The 19,831-nt window shown below is 34.5% G+C and overlaps 2 protein-coding genes across 3 annotated transcripts; both read right to left on the bottom strand.

Annotated features, from left to right (window-relative positions):
• Positions 1-2,263: 2,263 nt before the first annotated feature.
• On the bottom strand, positions 2,264-4,199 carry HP6 (histidine phosphotransfer protein 6). 2 transcript variants are annotated; one of them, XM_059603124.2, is made up of 5 exons: positions 4,021-4,199; positions 3,799-3,929; positions 3,552-3,695; positions 2,683-2,755; positions 2,264-2,581 (listed from the first exon to the last, which is right to left on the bottom strand). In XM_059603124.2, the coding sequence occupies exons 1-5, from the start codon at positions 4,087-4,089 to the stop codon at positions 2,528-2,530; spliced, it is 471 nt and encodes a 156-aa protein (XP_059459107.1). In that variant the 5' UTR covers positions 4,090-4,199; the 3' UTR covers positions 2,264-2,527. The 2 variants fall into 2 exon arrangements, with proteins under 2 accessions (XP_059459107.1, XP_059459108.1); XM_059603125.2 differs by having other exon boundaries at positions 3,548-3,695.
• A 10,719-nt stretch (positions 4,200-14,918) lies between these two features.
• On the bottom strand, positions 14,919-17,163 carry LOC132187499 (palmitoyl-monogalactosyldiacylglycerol delta-7 desaturase, chloroplastic). The gene is made up of 5 exons (XM_059601826.2): positions 16,347-17,163; positions 16,080-16,220; positions 15,836-15,976; positions 15,422-15,528; positions 14,919-15,328 (listed from the first exon to the last, which is right to left on the bottom strand). The coding sequence occupies exons 1-5, from the start codon at positions 16,935-16,937 to the stop codon at positions 15,115-15,117; spliced, it is 1,194 nt and encodes a 397-aa protein (XP_059457809.1). The 5' UTR covers positions 16,938-17,163; the 3' UTR covers positions 14,919-15,114.
• Between the last annotated feature and the right edge of the window lie 2,668 nt (positions 17,164-19,831).

A 19,831-nucleotide genomic window follows, 5' to 3' on the forward strand; every position in this document is an offset into this window, starting at 1 on the left:
CGATTAATTCAAAGAAAGAAAGTCGCAGTACTTTTTTTGGGCGTCCAAAATTCAACAGTATTGTTGATTATAATTCCAAAGTGGGAATAAACCCAACAACTTCAGTGGTTGACTTTAATGATACCTTCACTTCCTTCCTATCTATAATAGATTTCCTTTGCCAGCACAAAATTAGGAAGATCAGGAGGCACCATCTTACTTGTCCAGCACAAAATTAGGAAGATCAGGAGGGACCATTTTACTTGTCCTTTTTTTCATATTAAAATCGGGGAAGGGGAGTGAGGAGATGGATGCAACAAACATAACATAAATAAAGGGTTGGTAACCCAACAATAAGCTTTGATACATTTAAATCAGTGTGGAAAAACAAAAAATAAAAGGGAATATGTCAAATGAATGATACAATCTTAATTTTTTTTTAACAAAAAATGCTAAGAAAAATGACGGCCATTAAAGTTGTGATTTGAAAACGTAGAACAATTTGCTTTTTTAAATTGCAGGCAGTGGCAGAGCCACATTAAGACCTGAATGGGCCATGGCCCTAGCTCCCAAAGGTTAATAAAATTTTGACTTCCAGCAAGTATTTTGTTTTTATGTGAGTATTTTTAAGGAGCAACAATGCCACTTTGCTGATGGTCAAAAACCTGATCCAACATTTTATTTTCAGGTTAAGACCTGAAGGAGCCACGTTTGTTCCAATGTCCCTTGCAAGTATTTTGTCTGGGCTGAACTTTAATAATTTATTTTTTCATAATGTGGGTAATGTTCTTTCATCCGTGGCAATCAAAAATCAAGAAATGGAGCAACTAACTGGCAGTTAGAAATCAAATCCCAATTATTAAAATTAAACGTGTACACATTTTAGTCTAAATAATATTGCAAAAATTAAAAGGTATTGGGTAAGACTGAAATTGGGTATTTGTGATTATTACATTGCTCTAAACTTGAGATTTTTGCTTGCTTTCTATGTTGATTGAGTTTAGAGAGGCCATGTATTGCTTTATTTTGGTTCCTCTCATGCTTCATTCGTATGAATGTTTCTTGGACGGTTTTTGGGTTCCAAATTTTTCAAATTTGGGGCTTTTGTGGTTGTAACTTGTTTGGGTGTACATTTCAAAGTTGTTTTGGGGTTTTCCATTTGTTGATGATCTCGACTTGTGAAATGTAATTGTGCTGTGATAATTTCCACATGAATTTTTAGTGTCTCCCTCGATCTCTACCTAAGCCTCCTCTTCAGGATGCCCACAATCCTCTTGAGGAACCTCTTGATGACACTCCTAGGGATGGAGAGTAGTCTGCTTGTGGTTCTCTGCCTTTGTCAATGGTGATAAAAAGGGGGAGAAGTTTTGAAGAAGAGGGACTCTTCTAGCTAGCTAGGGAGATGGTCTGCTTGAGGGGGAGTTGTGTTGATATTGAGCCTACCAAAATGTCGGTGATGAGGAGATGCACTTGAAGAAGATTGACTAGTCCGTAGGCAAACAATTAAGAATCATGTTGTCATATATACGGAGTTTTAGACTTTCAAAAGGGTTTTGTAAGTTTCTTGTGTGTACTTTGAATATTCTTCATGATGATGAGTTCTCGAGTTTGGTTGTGATTTTTTCTTTTGATTTGTTCTTAGGGTTTCCCGCTTCATAACCAAATTGCTTGTGTTGTGGATGTGTTATTTATTAATGTTTATTTTATGAATAGTAATAAAAAGTGAATGTATAAACAAAAAGAGAAAAAAATTTGTTTTGTATAAAAAATTTTGTTTTGTAATGATTTTTTTATTTAAATAGTAATAAAAAAATAATTGATGTGATGTAAAAAGTAAAAATGTTAAGTTGATTTTAAGATGAATTTTTTGAATCTTGAGATTAAGTCTGGCCCACTCCTTTGCCAAACACACCCCGAAAGAAAACTTGACTAGGAAGACTTTTGCATCATTTGATAATAATGTTTCTTTAGAAAGTTTCTGTTTATTTATTTACTCTTTTCTTTTTAGTAAAAACAAAATACAAAAATATTAACAAATAACTTTAAACATAATACTCACAAAATAATTAGAATTAATTTTATTTTAATACCTTATCAAAAAAAAAACGAAAAGAAAAACCTCCTTTGAACTTGTTGGTCTCCTCTTTTTACCACCACACCAGTATCATCAAAGTTTGCCCAGACGATACCGAATTATTGATGGATTGGTCAGAGAAAAAGAAAGGGAGAGTGACAGCTCCATAGCTGATTTTGATGCTGGTTTTTAATGTGGTAGGAAAATGACAGCTCCATTAGAAAAAGATGGTAATTATAGTTTGACATCAGAGTTAGTACACCCAATTGATTCGCATTCAACATTATTCAAGACAAAACAACAACTCTACATTGAAGACAGCTCCTCCCTTCTCGATTTCCTATGAAGTACATTACATGCATGTCTACTTCTTTTCTTTTTTTTTCTTTGTGGGGGGGCGGGGGGATCAACAAAGAAAGAACCTCGAACAACGGCGGTGGCACTCAAATACCCTGCAGTTATTATGGCTCGCTTTTAGTTGTGCATCGGGTACCTAACTCCGGCTGCCAAAACTCTTTGCTGTTCTATCTGTAATGTTTCATCAAACCAACTAGATTTTAGTCTTTAATGGACCAGATATGATGCCAGAAGACAAAAGAGAACATTAAAGGTTTGAGGTGTATACTTACTTGGAACAGTTCGTGCAATTTGTTTTTCAGGTAGCAATACTCATGTTCTAGCAGCTCCAAAGCTCTCAAACACCTGATCACCAAAATCCCACATCGTAAAAAGACATAATAATTTCTCTAATAAATCACCATCATTTGTTCTTCTCTTTCTTAATATTAATTAGTCAAAAAAAACAAAAAACAAAAAAAAACGAAGCAATACTTACTTAAAGCCAGCGGTGTGTTTGATAACCCATAAAATAAAAGAAATTTTAAATTTTTTTTAGCGTTTGATAATGTTCTAGCTTTTATGTCATTCTTGCAAGGGAGAGAAGATGATGAATCATTCTATTCAAATTACTAATAATTTAGACAAATAATATACGACGTATTATATAAAACTCACATTTTCCAAATAAATAATCGGACCATACAAAATAAAATCTCTAAATCAAGCAACATTTCTTGTTCTCTTTCTTAGTAAAAAGGTAATACTTAAAGCCAAACGTTGTGTTCGGTAATCATTTTTAGGGTGTTCTTATGTGTTCACGTTGAAAAATTATTTTAAAATGATAAAAAAAAAGAAGTTTTAATTTTATACAGCGTTTTACGACAAGAGTTATTTGATAATGTTTTGACTCTTTCCTTGTCCTGAAATTCACAGGAAGAAGATAATGAATTCTTCTACTTAAATTACTAGTAATTTAAACAAGTAATATAAGACATTTTATATGAAACTCGCGTGCCTGAATAAATAATTGGACAACTAAAAATTTTTAGACATGTGAGTCTCGTATATTTTGTCTTACAATTAGAGATAATTTGGTGTAATCCCGCAATCCGAAAAAGTGATGGAAGCGCGAGTAAAGAGGAGGAAATAGCGCACCCACCCGGCACGGTTGTTCTGTTCAGAAGCGGCGCGAAACGCAACGCATACGTTTCTGACTCTCTTGGCACCGATGCTGGAGCTGCTTCCCATGAACTGATTCAAATGGATTCCCATTTTCTTGTAGTCCGAGAACTCCCTCTCCACCCTGTCCCGTCACCAAAAAACAAGCACTAAGCAACCATGTTCAAATTCAAACACAGATGTTTCTGTCTAGAGAGAGAGAGAGAGAGAGAGAGAGAAAGACTCACAAGAGTGCTCTGAGGTTTTTTAAGAGCTTCTCCGACTCATGGAAATAGATGTTGACAACCTCGGAGACAAAGTTCGGGGAGCTCTCATCTTGTAGCTGCTGAAGCTGCAAGAACTGCTCATCCAGCACTCCCTAAACACCAAAACCAAACCAACCCCATTACAATATTTGTCAGCTGACAAAAAAAAACACAGCAGAAATTAATGGTCGGATTGAGCATTACCTGGTGGAAGAGTAAGGCCAGTAGACGATTCATGTCGGCCCGCAACCGATCCATACCCAACCCGAGCATCCACACAGGAAGACCCGTCTTGGCAATTCACTTGTTGAACACAAAAAAAAAAGAATTAAACAGCAGAAAAAGGTGGGATTTATTCTTCTTCGTTTGGCTTCGGGGTTTAGGGTTTTGTGTAGTTGATGAAGAGCGGGAATACAACGTGCTCATAACAACTATTTAAAGCCAAACCAGTGGAGCAGGGCCCCACTCTTGCAACGGAGTAAAGTAAAAACTCTTGTGTATTGTTTTTTTACACGCACCAAAAGCTTTTGGCCCTTCTTAGGTAGTGTCGTACTACAACATGTCCTTTGCGTGGGGCTCAGGGGAAAATAAATAAATTCATTGCATGGTATGGTATGGTAAAAAAAAAAAATCTTAATAAATGGTCGGAGGAGGAAAAAATTAAATCAGTCGTTAATTTATTTGAGCATGACTATAATAGCGTTTGTCTGTTGTAAATTAATGATGTGAGAGTTTTAGACGATGAAAGCCGCATGCCGGTATTTGCTCTCTCGATCTCGATTATATACACAACATGCAATAATATTTACTCATGAAAAATGTTTTAGTTATTACAAATTTTTAGTAAACATTTATTTACAAATTAACAAGTAATTTGATATTTTGCATTGGAGAAGATATATATACAAAAGATGACAAGAGGTTTAGATTCCTTCATTACATATATTTATATATGATTTTTTTTTTTTTTTAAGAGATATATGAGCTTTGGTGTATGAACAAAAATATATGCTATTTTTGAGCGTATTATTTTGGTTTTTGTTTAAAAAACGTTTTTATATATGACATAAAGCTGAAAAATACTTTTGTATTTTTAAAAATTTTTTGTATTTAGATTATTTGTTAATACTTTTGTTTTTAAATTAAAAAAAAAAAATTAACAAAAGGGAACTTTTTAACTAAATCTACCTTACAAGAGGTATATTCTAGATGTATATAATATTGTACTCCCCCTGACAAATTAATAAATCACATAGAGATGATCCTAAAAAAAAAAACAAAAAAGAAAAAGAAAAAGGAAATTGGAGACACGCGCCACAATGAGAATGGGGATAGAGTAACATTTTGGAAGAGGGCGTGCACTGTGGAAGTTATCGAGGTGAATGTGGGGTATCCACCGGACCAGCCTACAAACAACAGCCTCACCAACTGTAGGGAGGGGAAGGAGAGGCAAGGGCGGTGGTGACCTGCTGTCCCCGTTTCCGGTCGCCTCGCGTGCTGTCTGTTTGTGACAGGGTGGTGCGGCGTTGAACCCTCGCTCCCACCCGACAACTCCCTGCAACCGGTGAATGTCAGTCGCTTCCCCCCACTCCTTTATATTCATTTAAATAAATATAAATAAAAACAATTTGAACACCACCTTTTCAACTTTATTTAATAAAAAAAATTAACTTGCATTTTTTTTTTTTGCTTTACACAGAGCCTCCTAATTCACCTTTTTCTCGGTGCACTTTCCATCTGACTTTCTCGAGAAAAATGTTGCTGCTTTCACACAGCCTGCATCGAAGCATGGGGAGGGAGGAATAGAGCGCCCGGTAAACAAGGCTCTGGGTGACAGGTGGTCGAGGTGGTGCTGACAATGTTCGTCATGGCTTGGTGTGGACACGTGGCGTGATGGGTAATGCGTTAAGGTTGTCATTTTGTGTGGTCAGATGGTGGAAAACAAAACAAACAAACAAAAAACAATTGATGATGATGATGATGAGACTTTTCTAAAGGGTGGTGATTGAAGCACAAAATCATAGGTGATTGTATATTATTGGACCACTCATTTGGGTTCGTCTGATTACCACACCCTCATAATTCCAAGAACCTCTTGTTTTTCTTCTTACCAAAGTGTTGGCATTATCATTTGCTAAAAAGGATTTGAATCATGACTATTTTCATGATATATCTTAATTAAATTGAATGTTGAAGTTTTTCAATATTACTTTTAGCGTGAATGTATAATAAATTCTTTGAATAAATCCGTCTTTGTGGCTTAAATTTTACGTAGATATTAAAAATGTCACTTTGTGTGTTTTCTGTCCAATTTTGATTGCTCGTTTGAAAGAGTAACCAAATTGCTACGTAGGTATTTACACATAAATTAAAACAACACCGTTCAACCTACGAAACATATTCCACGTGTCTTTCATTACAAGTAAGTCCCAATCGTGCAAAATAAACCAAAGCATCACTTGAAGTTTTCACATCAAAATCGAGAGAGAATAAGAGAGATTATAGAATTATCTGAAACACAAAAGACCTTTCTGCTACCAAATTATCTAAACCCTAGCTCACCATCTTCATCAATGTCTGTCAAGTGGTACATTTTTTTATATTACATTTGTCATCTCAATCGTTTCATAGCCTTTTTTTCATCTACATCATAACATTTTTTTCAACCAAAAAGGATAATGGGTCCAAAATTTTGAAGTAAAAAATAAAAAAAAGATATTTATTCTCAAGAAAAAATCATGCTCAACTTCGATAACATGCATAAATGAGCTAATGTGAAGTTTAATTAATTAATTTATTTCACAATCAATGTCATTTTTTCTTTTACTGCTGAATTCATTAAATACAAGAATTCAAAATATGAGTACTTTTTATCCTTTTCACTTTCGCCCCACCTGATTCCTGAAGGAAAAGACAATTCATAAGTCATAACTATAAGTACTTGATGGCAATTGTACATTGTTTTTCCCCTCTTGGATAAAAATGCTTGTCTTTTGCAGCAAACAAATCGGTTCGGCAGAGAAAAAATATACGAATTTAAGGAACGGAAACAGCAATAATACTCATTGACAAGTCTTAGAATTTATGGTTCTTTTTATGGGTTGGATTGCATTTTTGTTTCGGTTTCGGTTTCGATTTGATAGTATAGTAAAAATTGATTGATGTGAAAAAAAAGTAAAAAAGTAAAAATAGTGTGAAAAAAATTAAAAAATTTTGTTTTGTAGTAATTTTTTTATTTGAATAATAATAAAAAATGATTGATGTGATGTAAAAAGTGAAAGAATGTTGAAAAAATAAAAAGTGGGATGAATATTGTTGTGTCAAAATCATGCTAAAACCTTTTATCAAACAGACCCATATGTTTCGTGAATATTACTATTCAGAATTGCTATAGCAATTAATGCATACTTTGTTATGTGTTTATACACAAAGTATAAGCCTCTACATCTATTAGTTTTTAAGTTTTTGTGTTGAATGCTTTACCAAATATAATAAGGGGAAACTTCACTTAATTTTTTTAATTGTTGTTGCTTTTGTAATTACTCCATTAACTTCAAAAAAATATCAATTTAGTGTATTTATCTTTCAATTTCACCAATCCAGTAGGATTTTATATTAAATCCTGTAAAAATTGCCAAAACATTCATTTTTTTTTAAAGATTTAAGTGTGAGTATTTTTGAAAATTCCGTTAAATCTTGTCTTACGCCTAAAAACCATGCAATTTTTTTTTTCCTTAAAAAAAAGGTATTAAAATGGGGTATTTTAGAAATTTTGACACCCCTCCGTTAAAATTTTTCGTTAAATCCTAATATGTGGGTGACATTGAAAAAAATTAAAAGACAGATATACTAAATTGAGAGTTTTTGAAGTTTATGATAATAATTGTAAATGTGATGAAAATTCAGAGAGATTAAGTGAAGTTTTCCCATATAATAATTAATAACTATATTCACCAACAAAAAGCCTCGATGAAATTAAGTAAAATAATTTTTCAATCATGCCATGAAATTTATAAAATCAGTGTTATATTTGCTTAATTGATAAAGTACTCTTTTTCACTGAATAAAGGATTGACATGTTTTTCTGTTGTCTGGCTAATGAATCTCTAGTGAACAATATATATATATATATAAGAAGTATAATTTTAATGGAAGGATGCAATATTTTATGTTGCATATGAGTCCACATTTAGTACTCTTTTATACTAGTTCAACCATACGGAGTGTGCAGGAGACCTAATCTAGATGATGGGGTTTGCTATAGTTTAGTTTCACTCGTGAAGCAACTTAATTTGTTTTATAATTATCTCGATTTACTCACTTGAAAAGCATGCTTTGTACTGACGTAAGCAGGCTCTGTAATATACTTACTAATATGAGGTTATCATTTTGTTTTGTCGGATTATATTTGTGCGTTTATGAGCAAGCAAGCTCATGGAAGGGAAAAATTATATTTAATTTTTAAGTTTTTATTTGATTTGAATTTAGTCATTAGGTTTTCAATTTCAAGAATATAGTTCTTAGGATTTGCCAAATTATAAAATATGTCATTTTGTCACTTTATTGTTTAAGTTAACAGTTTGTCATCTGTCACATGTGTGTCATTTGACACATCGTAAGCAAATGATAAGTCGTTCATAGGAAAAAAAAAAAAAAAAAAAAAAAAAAAAAAGACAGAAAATAATTGATCTAACATGTGAAACTTAAAGAAATACAAAACTCGAAAACCTAAAGAGCAAACTGACAATAACCAAAGACTTTGTTTCGATCTGTTGACTTGGTATTGCATTAAAGTGTTGAGATGAGCGTTGATATGTCAAATGAAACACATGTGACATATGAAAAATTATTAATTTTGATTCATCCCTTGTCGGTTCACACTGACAAGCTCCTTGGCTTATTTTTCTCTTATATTGCAGCGACTTCCCATCGATGTTTCGACACAAAAAAGAAAACTGTTGTTAACAATATTTAGAAAACAAATTGATGACAAGCTCCAAAAAAGGTTTACAAAAGGGTATTTAGCTGGACAACAATTGCCAATTGCAAAGCCACTAGGGAAGCTAGCTTACATAGTGTAGATCTAGAGAAGCCATATCCCTTTAGATAATTAGATTCCTGAAGCTGATAATTTCAAAATGGGGTAATGAATGAGAGAAAGTACGAAAGCATGCTTTGTATTGACGTAAGCAGAATGTTGGGTGAGGAAGAGGAACGACTCAGAAGAGAAATGCATTGTTTTTAGGAAGAACTTTTTGAAGGCGATGAGATCAAAGTGAAAGAATATTAGAAAAGCTTCACTTCATAATCATGCATGCTCATACTTTTTAGCTCCCGTGCTTGCTTACCATACTCATTATTTCATGCCCAAAAAACTATTCTTCTTGTCCTATCTTTCTTAATTATTTTATCTTTTTTGCACTTTAGGCTTCGAAATTCCAAATGTTGGGGGCACAGTTTCCTCCTTCCTTAGACCCTAAAGTTGATAACTGTCATTTATTAGTACTCTAGTGTTTAATTTTCAAGACACATTAATTGGCAAACCTATATATTAAGCCGTAAGCCGTACTTAGGGGGGGAGTTTAATTGTTATATATTTGATAATTAATAATATTGTAGAGGACTCATTGCTCGAGGTATAGTCCAATTATTTACATATATATACTCTTAGATAGGTTCATAGGATGGCTAAAGTGTTGATTAAAATTCGAATTGGAATGTGATTCAGTATATGTTTAAAGACTACTCCATTGAGTCCGAGTACATGATGGATTTCAAGGTTAATTAGCTTCATTTCTAGAAATGTAATTCAAGAAATTGTGGATTTGTTTGCTTTCAATTTGAAATATTTTATAAAACCCAGCCGATTCAGCATATACAGCATATATATATATATATATATATTAGTTACATATATTCTGAGACTTGTAAATTAATACTCCCAGGCTTACAGTTCTTTATAATTTATTGTGTTTGTCTATTCTATCCTTTGATACTTATAAACTTGGAGAGTACACATACTGTATTCAATTTGCTATGTTTTTCCAACTAAAGATTACATGATCAATGTCCCTCTCAAATTACAAAAAATTTGTAATGTGCCTCCTTTTTTCCGGTAAAAAGACAAATATTTCTAAAAAATTTTTCAATAAGGCAAAAATTTTCTTATAAATTTGAAAAAAAAAAAAAAAAAAAGGCACGGCAAAGTCCCACGTAGCGACATTGCTTGAATGCCTTGAGAGCCACTATGTCTTTCTAAATTATCTTAAGAGATTTTTTTACGACAGTTCATAGAATACTCACTACAGATAAATATCTTCCTTTTTTTTTTTTTTTTTCTGCAATTTCACCACTGCATCAATCTGCATAACGAAGCTCTTGTGAAGTAACGTGGGTGATGTAGCAGAACAGTAATACAAGAAAAGGAAGGAGAGAAGATGAATAATACCTGCCGAGATGATTATCTTGTCCTCTAAGATGACTCTCTGTATTAAGACAACAGTTATAAGAACTCAAGAGACAATATTTACAAGATTTCAAGAGTTATAAGAAGTCAAGTGACAAGAGTTATAATTATTATTAATGTAGAAGTGAAAGAGACGTGTAAGGTTTAGACTTACATCCCTTAGCATACGTCTACTTTGAATTTTATGGATTTGAGGACGAGATTGAATGAAACATGTAGCGCCAATCTGGCAGAGGGTTTATTTGTTAATGATCGTTTGAAAATTCCTCTAATTTTAGAGGTCAATCTAGTGAGAGGGACTCAAGTGAAAGAAAAGTAAGAGCCAATCACTGTCCAAGTTGAAGAAGAAAGCTAAGTGTTATTATAGCAACAAGTATGAGAATTACAAATCAGAGTATCCGAAACTGAAAAATGAAAAAGAAGGTGATAGGCCAAGTTTCTCTTCTGTGGCTGGTATTGTTGAAGAAAAATATGAGGATTCATAACTTGTCCTTGCAATTACCCTTTTTATGGTCATTTTATCGACACATTGGTCCTTGATATTGCTTTTACATTTCATATGTCCCCTAAAGGAAATTGGTTGACAACATATAAGTTAGTTAATAGTGGTTCAGTCTTGATGGAAAATGATGTTGCATGAAAGAGTGTTAATATTGGTACAATCAAATAAGAATGGATGACAGATTTGTTAAGAATTTGACAAATGTTCAACATATACCAAATTTGAAGAAAAATCTTATTTTTTGGACAATTTGGACTCATTTGGATACAAGTATTTTGGTGGAGGTGGAGTTATCAGGGTTAGTAAAGGCCCATTGATTGTAATGAAAGGTAACAAGGTTGATGGCATCTACTTTCTTCATGGCAATACGGTGACAGGTTCAACTACTGTGTCTTCTTCAGATGATCTAAATTAAGAGACTACCCAATTATAGCATATGCAGTTGGGTTATATGAGTGAGATGGGTTAGACAAAACAAGATCGCTTGACTTTTGCAAGCATTGCGTCTTCAAGAAGCAATGCATAGTCAAATTCAGTACATATATCCATAGAACGACGGGTACTGTGGATTATATCCATTCAGATTTTCGGGGTCTCTATTAGGTTCCATCAAAGGGTGGTGCTAAGCATTTTGTGACATTGATCAATAACGATTCGAAAAAAGTTTAGATGTATTTTATGAAGAAGAAAAACAATGTGTTTGTCACTTTCAAGCATTGCAAGGCGTTAATCAAAAATTATGTGGTGGTGACTTTAATAAATTATGCAATAATGAAGGCATCACTAGACACTATACAATTAATCAAACTCCACAACAGAATGGGGTCGTTGAGAAAATGAACATGACTCTTTTGGAGAGAGCATGTTATATGCTTTCGAATGACGGGATATCTAAATATTTTTGGGTTAAGGTGGTCCATACTACTTGCTACTTGGTCAATTGTTCTCCATCGTTAGTTATTGATTGTAAAACTCATGATGTGTGGTCTGGTACTCCAGCTGATTATTAGAATTTAAAAACTTTTGGTTGTCCTATTTATTGTTTGGTATATTGTCATATGAATAAGGATAAACTTGAGCGTAAGTTAAACAAAATTTATATTTCTTGATGATGTCAATGGGGTGAAAGGATATAGATCATTGTGTTCCGATTCTAAATCATCTAAATTTATAATAAATAGGGATATTGTATTCGATGAATCTGTCATGCTTCACTCAAGGAAAGAGTCTGTCATTTTTGTAGGAAAGGAGCAAGGTTATGGCAATGAGGTAGAGTTTCAAGTGAAAGCTTTACAGAGGGTGCAAGATAACACTCAAGATCAGCATGTTACAAATGGTCATGGTTCCAATTTTGATAATGATAATCCACAAGAAGAGCAAGGATCTAGTATTGCAGCTAAGAGATAGAGGAGGAAGATTAGGCTACCTCATAAATATGATGGTTGTGCATATTTGGTAACAAATGCACTTACTGTGGTAGATTGCACTAGAGTCTAGGAGCCTTCCACTTATTCAGAAATTGTCACTAGTGGTTTGTCTACACAATGGGTTGTTGCCATGAATTGGGAGATTAACTCTCTTCATAAGAATCATACATGAGAATTAGTAAAATTGCCTAAGGGTGCTAAGACTGTTGGTTGTAAATGAGTCTTCAAGAAAAAGGTAGGAATTCTATGGGTTGAGGAAGTTAGGTTCAAGGAAAGCTTGGTTGGTTGCAAAGGGCTATAGTCAGAGAGGTGTGGACTTTAATAAAATTTTCTCTAATGACAAACAATTGCAAAATGATTCTAATGTCTATATGTTGTATATATATATGGATGACATGTTTATTGTTGCTAAAAGCATGTTAGAGTAAGAAATCTTAGTTGGGGTAATAGGTTTGAAAAGAATGATTTCGGTGTTGCAAAGAAAATCCTGAGGATGGATATTTATGAGGATAGAAAAGAAAGAAAGTTGTACTTATCATAAAAAAAAAAAAGGTAACTTTACTTTAAACTCCTAAATTACCAAGCAATTTGAGAAGCTCCCCCAAATTTCAAAATCTCTCAATTTAGACTCTTGAACTTTTAATTGTAATCAATTTGAAACCTTCCGTCAGATTTTAAACGTTAAAGTGAGACAATGACGTTCATACCCCTGACTTTTTTATAAAATTCCAAATTAAAAAATTAAAAAAATAATTAAGTTAAAAAAAAGGGATATTTTGGTCTTTTTAGGGGTAAATTAGAGAAGTTAACGACTAAATCTGACGGGGGATTCAAATTGACTGCAATTGAAAGTTCATGGGTCCAAATTAAGAGGTTTTGAAGTTTGGGAAAGTCTTCTCAAATCACGTTATAATTCAGGGGTTTAAAGTGAAGTTACCTCTAAAAACAAATACATTGAAAAAGTACTTGGAATGCTTTGGTAGGTAGAATTCTAAACCATGAGTACTCCACTTGTCGCTCATTTTAGGCTTTTAGCAACATGGAAAGAGGATAAGCGATTTATGTCACGTTTTTCTTACTCTAGTGTAGTTGAGAGTATCATATATGCTATGGTGTGCACATATCTAGATATTTCACAAGCACTCAGTGGTGTAAGTTGCTATATGGCCAATCCTGGCCAAGCTCACTAGCAAGCAATGAAATGAATATTCCAGTATTTACAAGGCACTACAAATGTTGGTTTAGCATATGATAAAGACAGTGGTTTCGGTCCAGTGTCATTGAATACGCCGATTTAGATTATGCTGGTTATATGAATAAAAGAAGATATTTGACATGTTATCTTTTCAGTCTCTCAAGGTGTTGCATTAGTTGGAAGGCGACATTACAGTCGGTGGATACTTTTTCCACCACAAAGGCAAAGTATATATATGGCAACAGTAGAGATAGTGAAAGAAACAATTTGTTTGAAAGGTTTGATTGGTGATCTAGGTTTACAACTAGATGAGACAATTGCATTGCGATGACCATAACATAATACATTTAACCAAAACAAAAAAAAAATCAAATGTATCATGAGAAGACCAAGCACATTGATGCTAGATATCATTTTTTTTTTCTTTTTGTGAGAGATTGTGACATAAGATAATATTATAATGAAGAAAATTGCTATAATGGAAAATCTAGTGAACATGTTGACTAAACCAATTTCGATTTTCAAATTAAAACATTGGTTGGACTTGAATGCTGTTTGTTGTTTTTTATTACCCTTATGAGTTTTGGAGGAGATGTGGCGAGGAGATTTGCATTGAGAACTTGATGAAATTCAAGTTAATGTGGAGATTTGTTGCGTGCGTGACTTGGTCTCATCACGTCAATCGTGTTGAGAACCCTGTTTTTTATTTATTTTTTTATTTTTAGCTTGACTAAACAGATGAAGGTTAAGATTCCAAATTAATTAGCTTGAATTGATCATAATAAGGAAACAAAACCAAGCCCCTTCCTAGAAGCAGAAGCAAAATAGACCATGTAACATTTAGCTCCAGGTGTAACTATTAGCTCCGGGCCCTTAGCATGTTGCAAGGAAGTTCTTCTAAGTAATTGTTCCGTAGATTCTATATTTGTCCATATATGAAGAAGAAATCATGTATCAAAGCGAATTCTTATTTGTATAAACGGTACTTTGAACTTAGAATGAACATGAAAATCTTAATAATAGTTTTTGAGAAAAGTATACATATTCCACTCAAACTAACACTTAATTTGCAATGCCCTCTCTCTTCCGGAAGAAAGATTACATCCATATTCCCCCAAACTTATTTATTTATTTTTTGAATTTATACAAGTATTTTTGTCTCATTGAAAAAAATTTAGGATCAATTTTTCTTCTTACGGGATAAAAGGGGTATATTGCAAATTTTTGGTTGTTTTGAGAAGACGTTAATGCAATCTTTTGTTTGAAAGACATTGTAAATTGCATGTTTATTTGAGGGAATAGCCGAATACGTGTACTTTTCTCATACTTTTTTCTCTTTGGAGTTGTTATGCAGGATATGGAATACTAAACTATTAGCTCAAGTAACTCAAAAATTTCAAGTACGTTTTCATCATTAAACACTACAAACCTTTAGCTTTGAGCTTAAATTGAAATTTGAAATCATATAATTGGCTTTTGGTTGCTAGAGATAGAGAGGGAGTAAGCATGATAGTGACCAGCAATTGGACTTGCCAGTTCAAAAAATCCACCCACCGCTCTAGTATACTCTCTGTTTTTTTTTATTCTTACAATTTTCTGTTCCCCTTGGTATGCAAATATTAATCATGTTACTACAAAATATAAGAATTGTGAAAACAAATTTCTCACTGTTTGCAGATATGAAGCAAGCATAGCATAAATCCCAGTTTTAAATGGCCATGCTTCCATTGTTTAACGGCATCCTCTGCTTCTGAACTTCAGTTGGCAACTTCACATCAGTTGTCAATCCAATAGCTTGGAGAAATCTTATTACATACCAAGTCATGTCAAATTGCCACCACTCTAGGCCATGTCGAGCTGAGAACTCAAAAGCATGGTGATTATTGTGCCACCCCTCTCCAAATGCAAGCAATGCCACCCACCTAATCAAACAATTATAAATTCAAAACTATAAACAACTCCCAGCTTTAAATTAGCTTCAAGGCTTAGATCAAGGGTGCAGAAATTTGCAATACCAATTGTTTCTAGACAGATCACCAGTATTCCACGGTTGCTTTCCCCAGACATGGCAAGCAGAATTTACCAGCCAAGTTATGTGGTAAACCCATACAATCCTCACACCCTGCAGAGCAGGAAACAGGAGATCCAACATGTCTCTGTTCAGCCTTAAGCATTCAGCTAGTTAAAGATGCAAGAGAATCATCACTTGAATCAATAAAATTTCAGCTTTTCAGAATTATTCTCTATATTTTCTCTTCCTAAATTTCAGATTCCGAATATTTCTCCTCTTACAAATGTTTTTCACCAAACAAAGCATCAAAACATTTCCAAAGAATAATTATGGCACTAGTAACATCTATTTTCTACTTCCAAGCAATTCAATACAATAATCAAACAAAAAGAAAAGAATTAAGAAGAATCTTCCTCACCATTCCCCACACAAGGAAGGGAATTCCTCCCAATGCATATAGCAGAACACCAAGTGCAATTGGATGAAAAGCATAAGTCCTTTGAAGAAACCTGTAGAAGGGCTGCTTCTGCAAATCAGCAACATTGTTTGCTTCTCCACACTGCAAACAATCCCAAAAAGAAAATTAAACTAGAAAACATCACCTTTACACTATTATCATTAGCCTGTGATTAAGTGCATGTGACTATCAAATATATCCATACCCTTTCGATCACAGCATTGGTATCAAATAGCCAACTCATATGACTATACCAAAATCCTTCTGTTGGGCTATGTGGGTCTCTCTCAGAATCACAAAACTGGTGGTGGTACCTATGTGTGCTCACCCAGTCAATTGGGCTCCCCTGTAACCCAAAAAAGCAAATACTTGTGCATCAAAAAAACCAACAAGCAGAGGATTGCAGAACCATCAAAAAAACCAAACTGAACTCAGAATTCCTCATTCCTATTCACAATGAAATTCTACCAACCTGAAGTGCGAGGGCCCCACAGTAGGCAAACAAGTACTCCAGCCATTTGGGAAGCTTGAAACTGCGGTGTGAGAGATTCCTATGATACGACAGAGTAATGCCAAAAAGACCTGTCACAACGTACAGAGCCATGGCCACCAAAACGGCACCCCAACTGACCTGAAACGGTGCAAAAAGACAAAGGCAATGCAAACCCAAAACAACACCAGCAGTTCCAATATCCATAGAGTTCCATTTTCTCCCAAAAAACACTCTACTTTGCCGCGTCACGACCACGTCCGACAACAAAATTCTTCTGTAATTTGCTGCCCCTGGCTCTGGCCTTGGCTCTGCTTCTTCTACCAATGCTGCACTAGCAATGCCGGCTACTGTTGATCTATTGCCATTATTACGCAAATGGGTGGCGAATTTTGTGTTCAGTAAAAGCTTTTTAGGCTTTGAAATATGGTGACCAAAATTCAGGACCTTAGAAGTGTTGGACACGGCCCGGGGACTTACCAATACGGCCTGTTCCGGCCGGTGGGATGAGCGGCGCAGAGGAGAAAACTGGTGGGGTTTGGGATTAGACGGTGGAGATATGATCAAAGCCATGAATGGAGGCTTGTATCCGTGTATGTTTGTGTGCGACACAGAATTATGACCCAGTGAGAATTTTAAAGAAAATTATGGATTATGTATAATATATAATGTATCCCAACTAGGAGAGAATTTGGTAGGGTCAAAAAACTATAAATGGTTAAGAAGATTGAAAGGGACGAGGAGGATAAGGCGGCCGTTGGGGCTCTTTGAGTAGTTTTTCAGATTACGGATGGGCGAGTAGGATCCAGGTATTTTTTATCTTATTAAAGATAAAATATGCACCCAGATTTTGTTTTTGTCTATACTTACCATGTGTGCTGCTAGATATTTCTGCACAATTTGTGTTTGTGGTTGTTTTCCTTTCTACGACCTCTTGAGGCCCAAAGAGGTCGTAGAAAGGAAAACAACCACAAACTCAAATTCTGCAGAAATGTGAATACAAAACTCTCCCTCTCACTCTCTCGGAAGTGTGATTCATGGCCTACAAAAGTGTCAATGATTGCGTCTTTGACTCACACAACCTTTGTAGCCTGTAGGCCAAGCAGTCCACTCATAGGAATGACGAAACTCTACGTGTATCACATCAGAGTCGTGAGAGTCGTTTTTCTCATTTTTCTTGTGTTTTTGGTGTCAAATAGATATTATTATTCACTGTAAACATTCTTAGTCCTCTTCGAGTTTCGGTAAATGAAAGTTAAATCTCCTTTTGATGGAGTTGCCCTCTTGAGCTGAATGATTTTTTTGCAAACACAAACATGTAACGGAGATAGAATTTAGGTTCTGAAGAAATCTAGACCATTGATTTTAAGGGAACTTAAACCTTTAATGTTTTAAGGAAACTTAAAATCATTTTTCAAACTCAAAGTTTTGGATTAATTCTACTTACTTTATTAATGAGCTTTTAAATAGACAATTACAATGCATAGTGAAAATAAAAGACCAAGCAAAATAAATTACTCTAACGATAAAACTTATTTCTACTATTTAAATTATAATCCCTACTTCTAATGTTATCTATAAAGATAACATAATATCCTAAGGAATTTTAATCATAAAATGCTTATATTATTAGACCCCTAACAAAAGGAGAAAATCTCTAGCCGACTAAGATTTTCATTTTATTATTATTATTATTTTGTGCGTGGTTACTGAGATTGTTATTTTTTTTTTCACATGTTCAAACAAGAGTGGGAGAGGAGGGATTCGAACTAATAATCTTTGCTTCATGAGACGTGATTTCAACCAATTGAACTACTTTTTGATGACTATAATTACTGAGATTACTAAGATTATTGAAGGTTAGGTGATAGGTACTTCCTAAGAGGATTCCATCAAACAAGTGACTTCTAAGAAGCGGAATCCAACAAACGTGTAACTTCTAAGGGAAATTCATCATACTATGTAACTTATAAGGGAACTCCATCAAACATGTAACTTCAATTGTAGTACGAAATGTTGTTGAACGGTAAATAAGGTGAGAATAATCACACACAAAATAATACATTTAAGTGGTTTTTTCAATGTGAGGCACGTCCACTTATGGAGGTGATCATGAAAAAAATTTACTATGAAAGATGAGTACAAAAATATAGTGAAGAGAAAATCACTCAAGACCCAATACATCTAAATCTCAATGCCTCAATATATTCAAATCTCACTATCACACAATAGAAATTATTCTCTCAAACAAAATACAAAAGATAAAAATACAAACTCTTCTTTTGTTGGGACATGACGGCGGCTCTCTATTTTTCTCTCTTCTACAATAGCACCTTTCTTTTTCTTTCTTGTTTTGGCTCTTCCAAAACCAACAAGAAAAACGGTTGGTGCCAAGGCAAGCTTGCAACTTGAGGTTGGGGGATGGATGTCCCCCTAAAATATTTACAAATTTCCATAAATAGCCTTAAAAGTTTTCCCATTTTATAAATTTGTCCCCCAAAATAATATTTGTGTCCCATTTTATTTTTTAGGGTTAATAATTTTTTGGTACTTGGGTTTTAATATTTTTATTTTTTTTCCCTAGGTTTTAAAATATGATAAATCCAGTACCTCACATATGGGAAAAGACGGAATCACTACCTCCATTAATTTCCGCCAATCCCCATTAACGAAAGTCCACATGTCACTCCCATAATACGCCACGTGTCCTAAAAATAAAAATTAAAAAATAATAATAAAAAAAAACCCATTGTCTCTCTTTGGCTCTCCAATTAGCTTCTTTCGCCGGAAAACTGCGCCACTGATCGAACCTGTCCCAACAGTGAATTGCTGGTGAAGGAATCGCAGTATTTTGGTTCGGGATTTTGTCTGGGAGAGAGTTAGGGTTTCAATTGATTAATTTGGTATGGAATTGAAGGGGGATTTTCGGATTTAGGGATTATATTCTGGGCATTTGATGTAGATGGAGGATGGTTTGAGATCTGGTGGCCGGTTAGGGCTTGTGGTTAAGAATAGTCTTCAAGTTGCTTAATTGTTAGAAAGAAAATTGCGGATGGAGTGGGAGGGGTTGGTTCGTCGAGTTCTCGGAACGTTTCCGAGTAGAAGAAGAAGAAGAGGTTGAGGTTGGTTATGAGTGATTCGGGCTCAAGTGAAGAGCTCTCGCCGTCACCTAGGAGAAGGATTGGCCCTGAAACTATAAGGGTGTGTAATGGTTTACTTGCTTTCGAAAAGGGTACCGGATGTTGTGATGAGGATTTTAGGCCACTGCTTTAGTTGTGCAGTTTGAGTTGGCGAATTTGAAGGTCGAACTTGGATGGTGGCAGGGCGTTATTGCTCATCTTAGGAAGTGTTTGGAGATAAGGAGGTGATTATGGAGAAGGACGTTCTGTGGTTGGGTAAAGCAAACCGGTATTTGGCCGAATGCCATGTTGAGCCACCCCCACTGACCAAAATGGCGTGACCGGCGA

Source organism: Corylus avellana, chromosome 6 (genome assembly GCF_965113065.1).
Source record: "Corylus avellana chromosome 6, dhCorAvel1.hap1.2, whole genome shotgun sequence".
Lineage (NCBI taxonomy): Eukaryota > Viridiplantae > Streptophyta > Magnoliopsida > Fagales > Betulaceae > Corylus > Corylus avellana.

Coding starts and splice junctions, on each gene's coding strand:
- HP6 (XM_059603124.2), bottom strand. CDS start 4,089: ATGCTCGGGTTGGGTATGGATCGGTTGCGGGCCGACATGAATCGTCTA. Junction 3,696..3,798: donor AAAAACCTCAGAGCACTCTT/GTGAGTCTTTCT, acceptor GTGACGGGACAG/GGTGGAGAGGGAGTTCTCGG. Junction 2,582..2,682: donor AATTGCACGAACTGTTCCAA/GTAAGTATACAC, acceptor GAAACATTACAG/ATAGAACAGCAAAGAGTTTT.
- LOC132187499 (XM_059601826.2), bottom strand. CDS start 16,937: ATGGCTTTGATCATATCTCCACCGTCTAATCCCAAACCCCACCAGTTT. Junction 16,221..16,346: donor GTGGGGCCCTCGCACTTCAG/GTTGGTAGAATT, acceptor TTTGGGTTACAG/GGGAGCCCAATTGACTGGGT. Junction 15,977..16,079: donor CCAATGCTGTGATCGAAAGG/GTATGGATATAT, acceptor GATTGTTTGCAG/TGTGGAGAAGCAAACAATGT.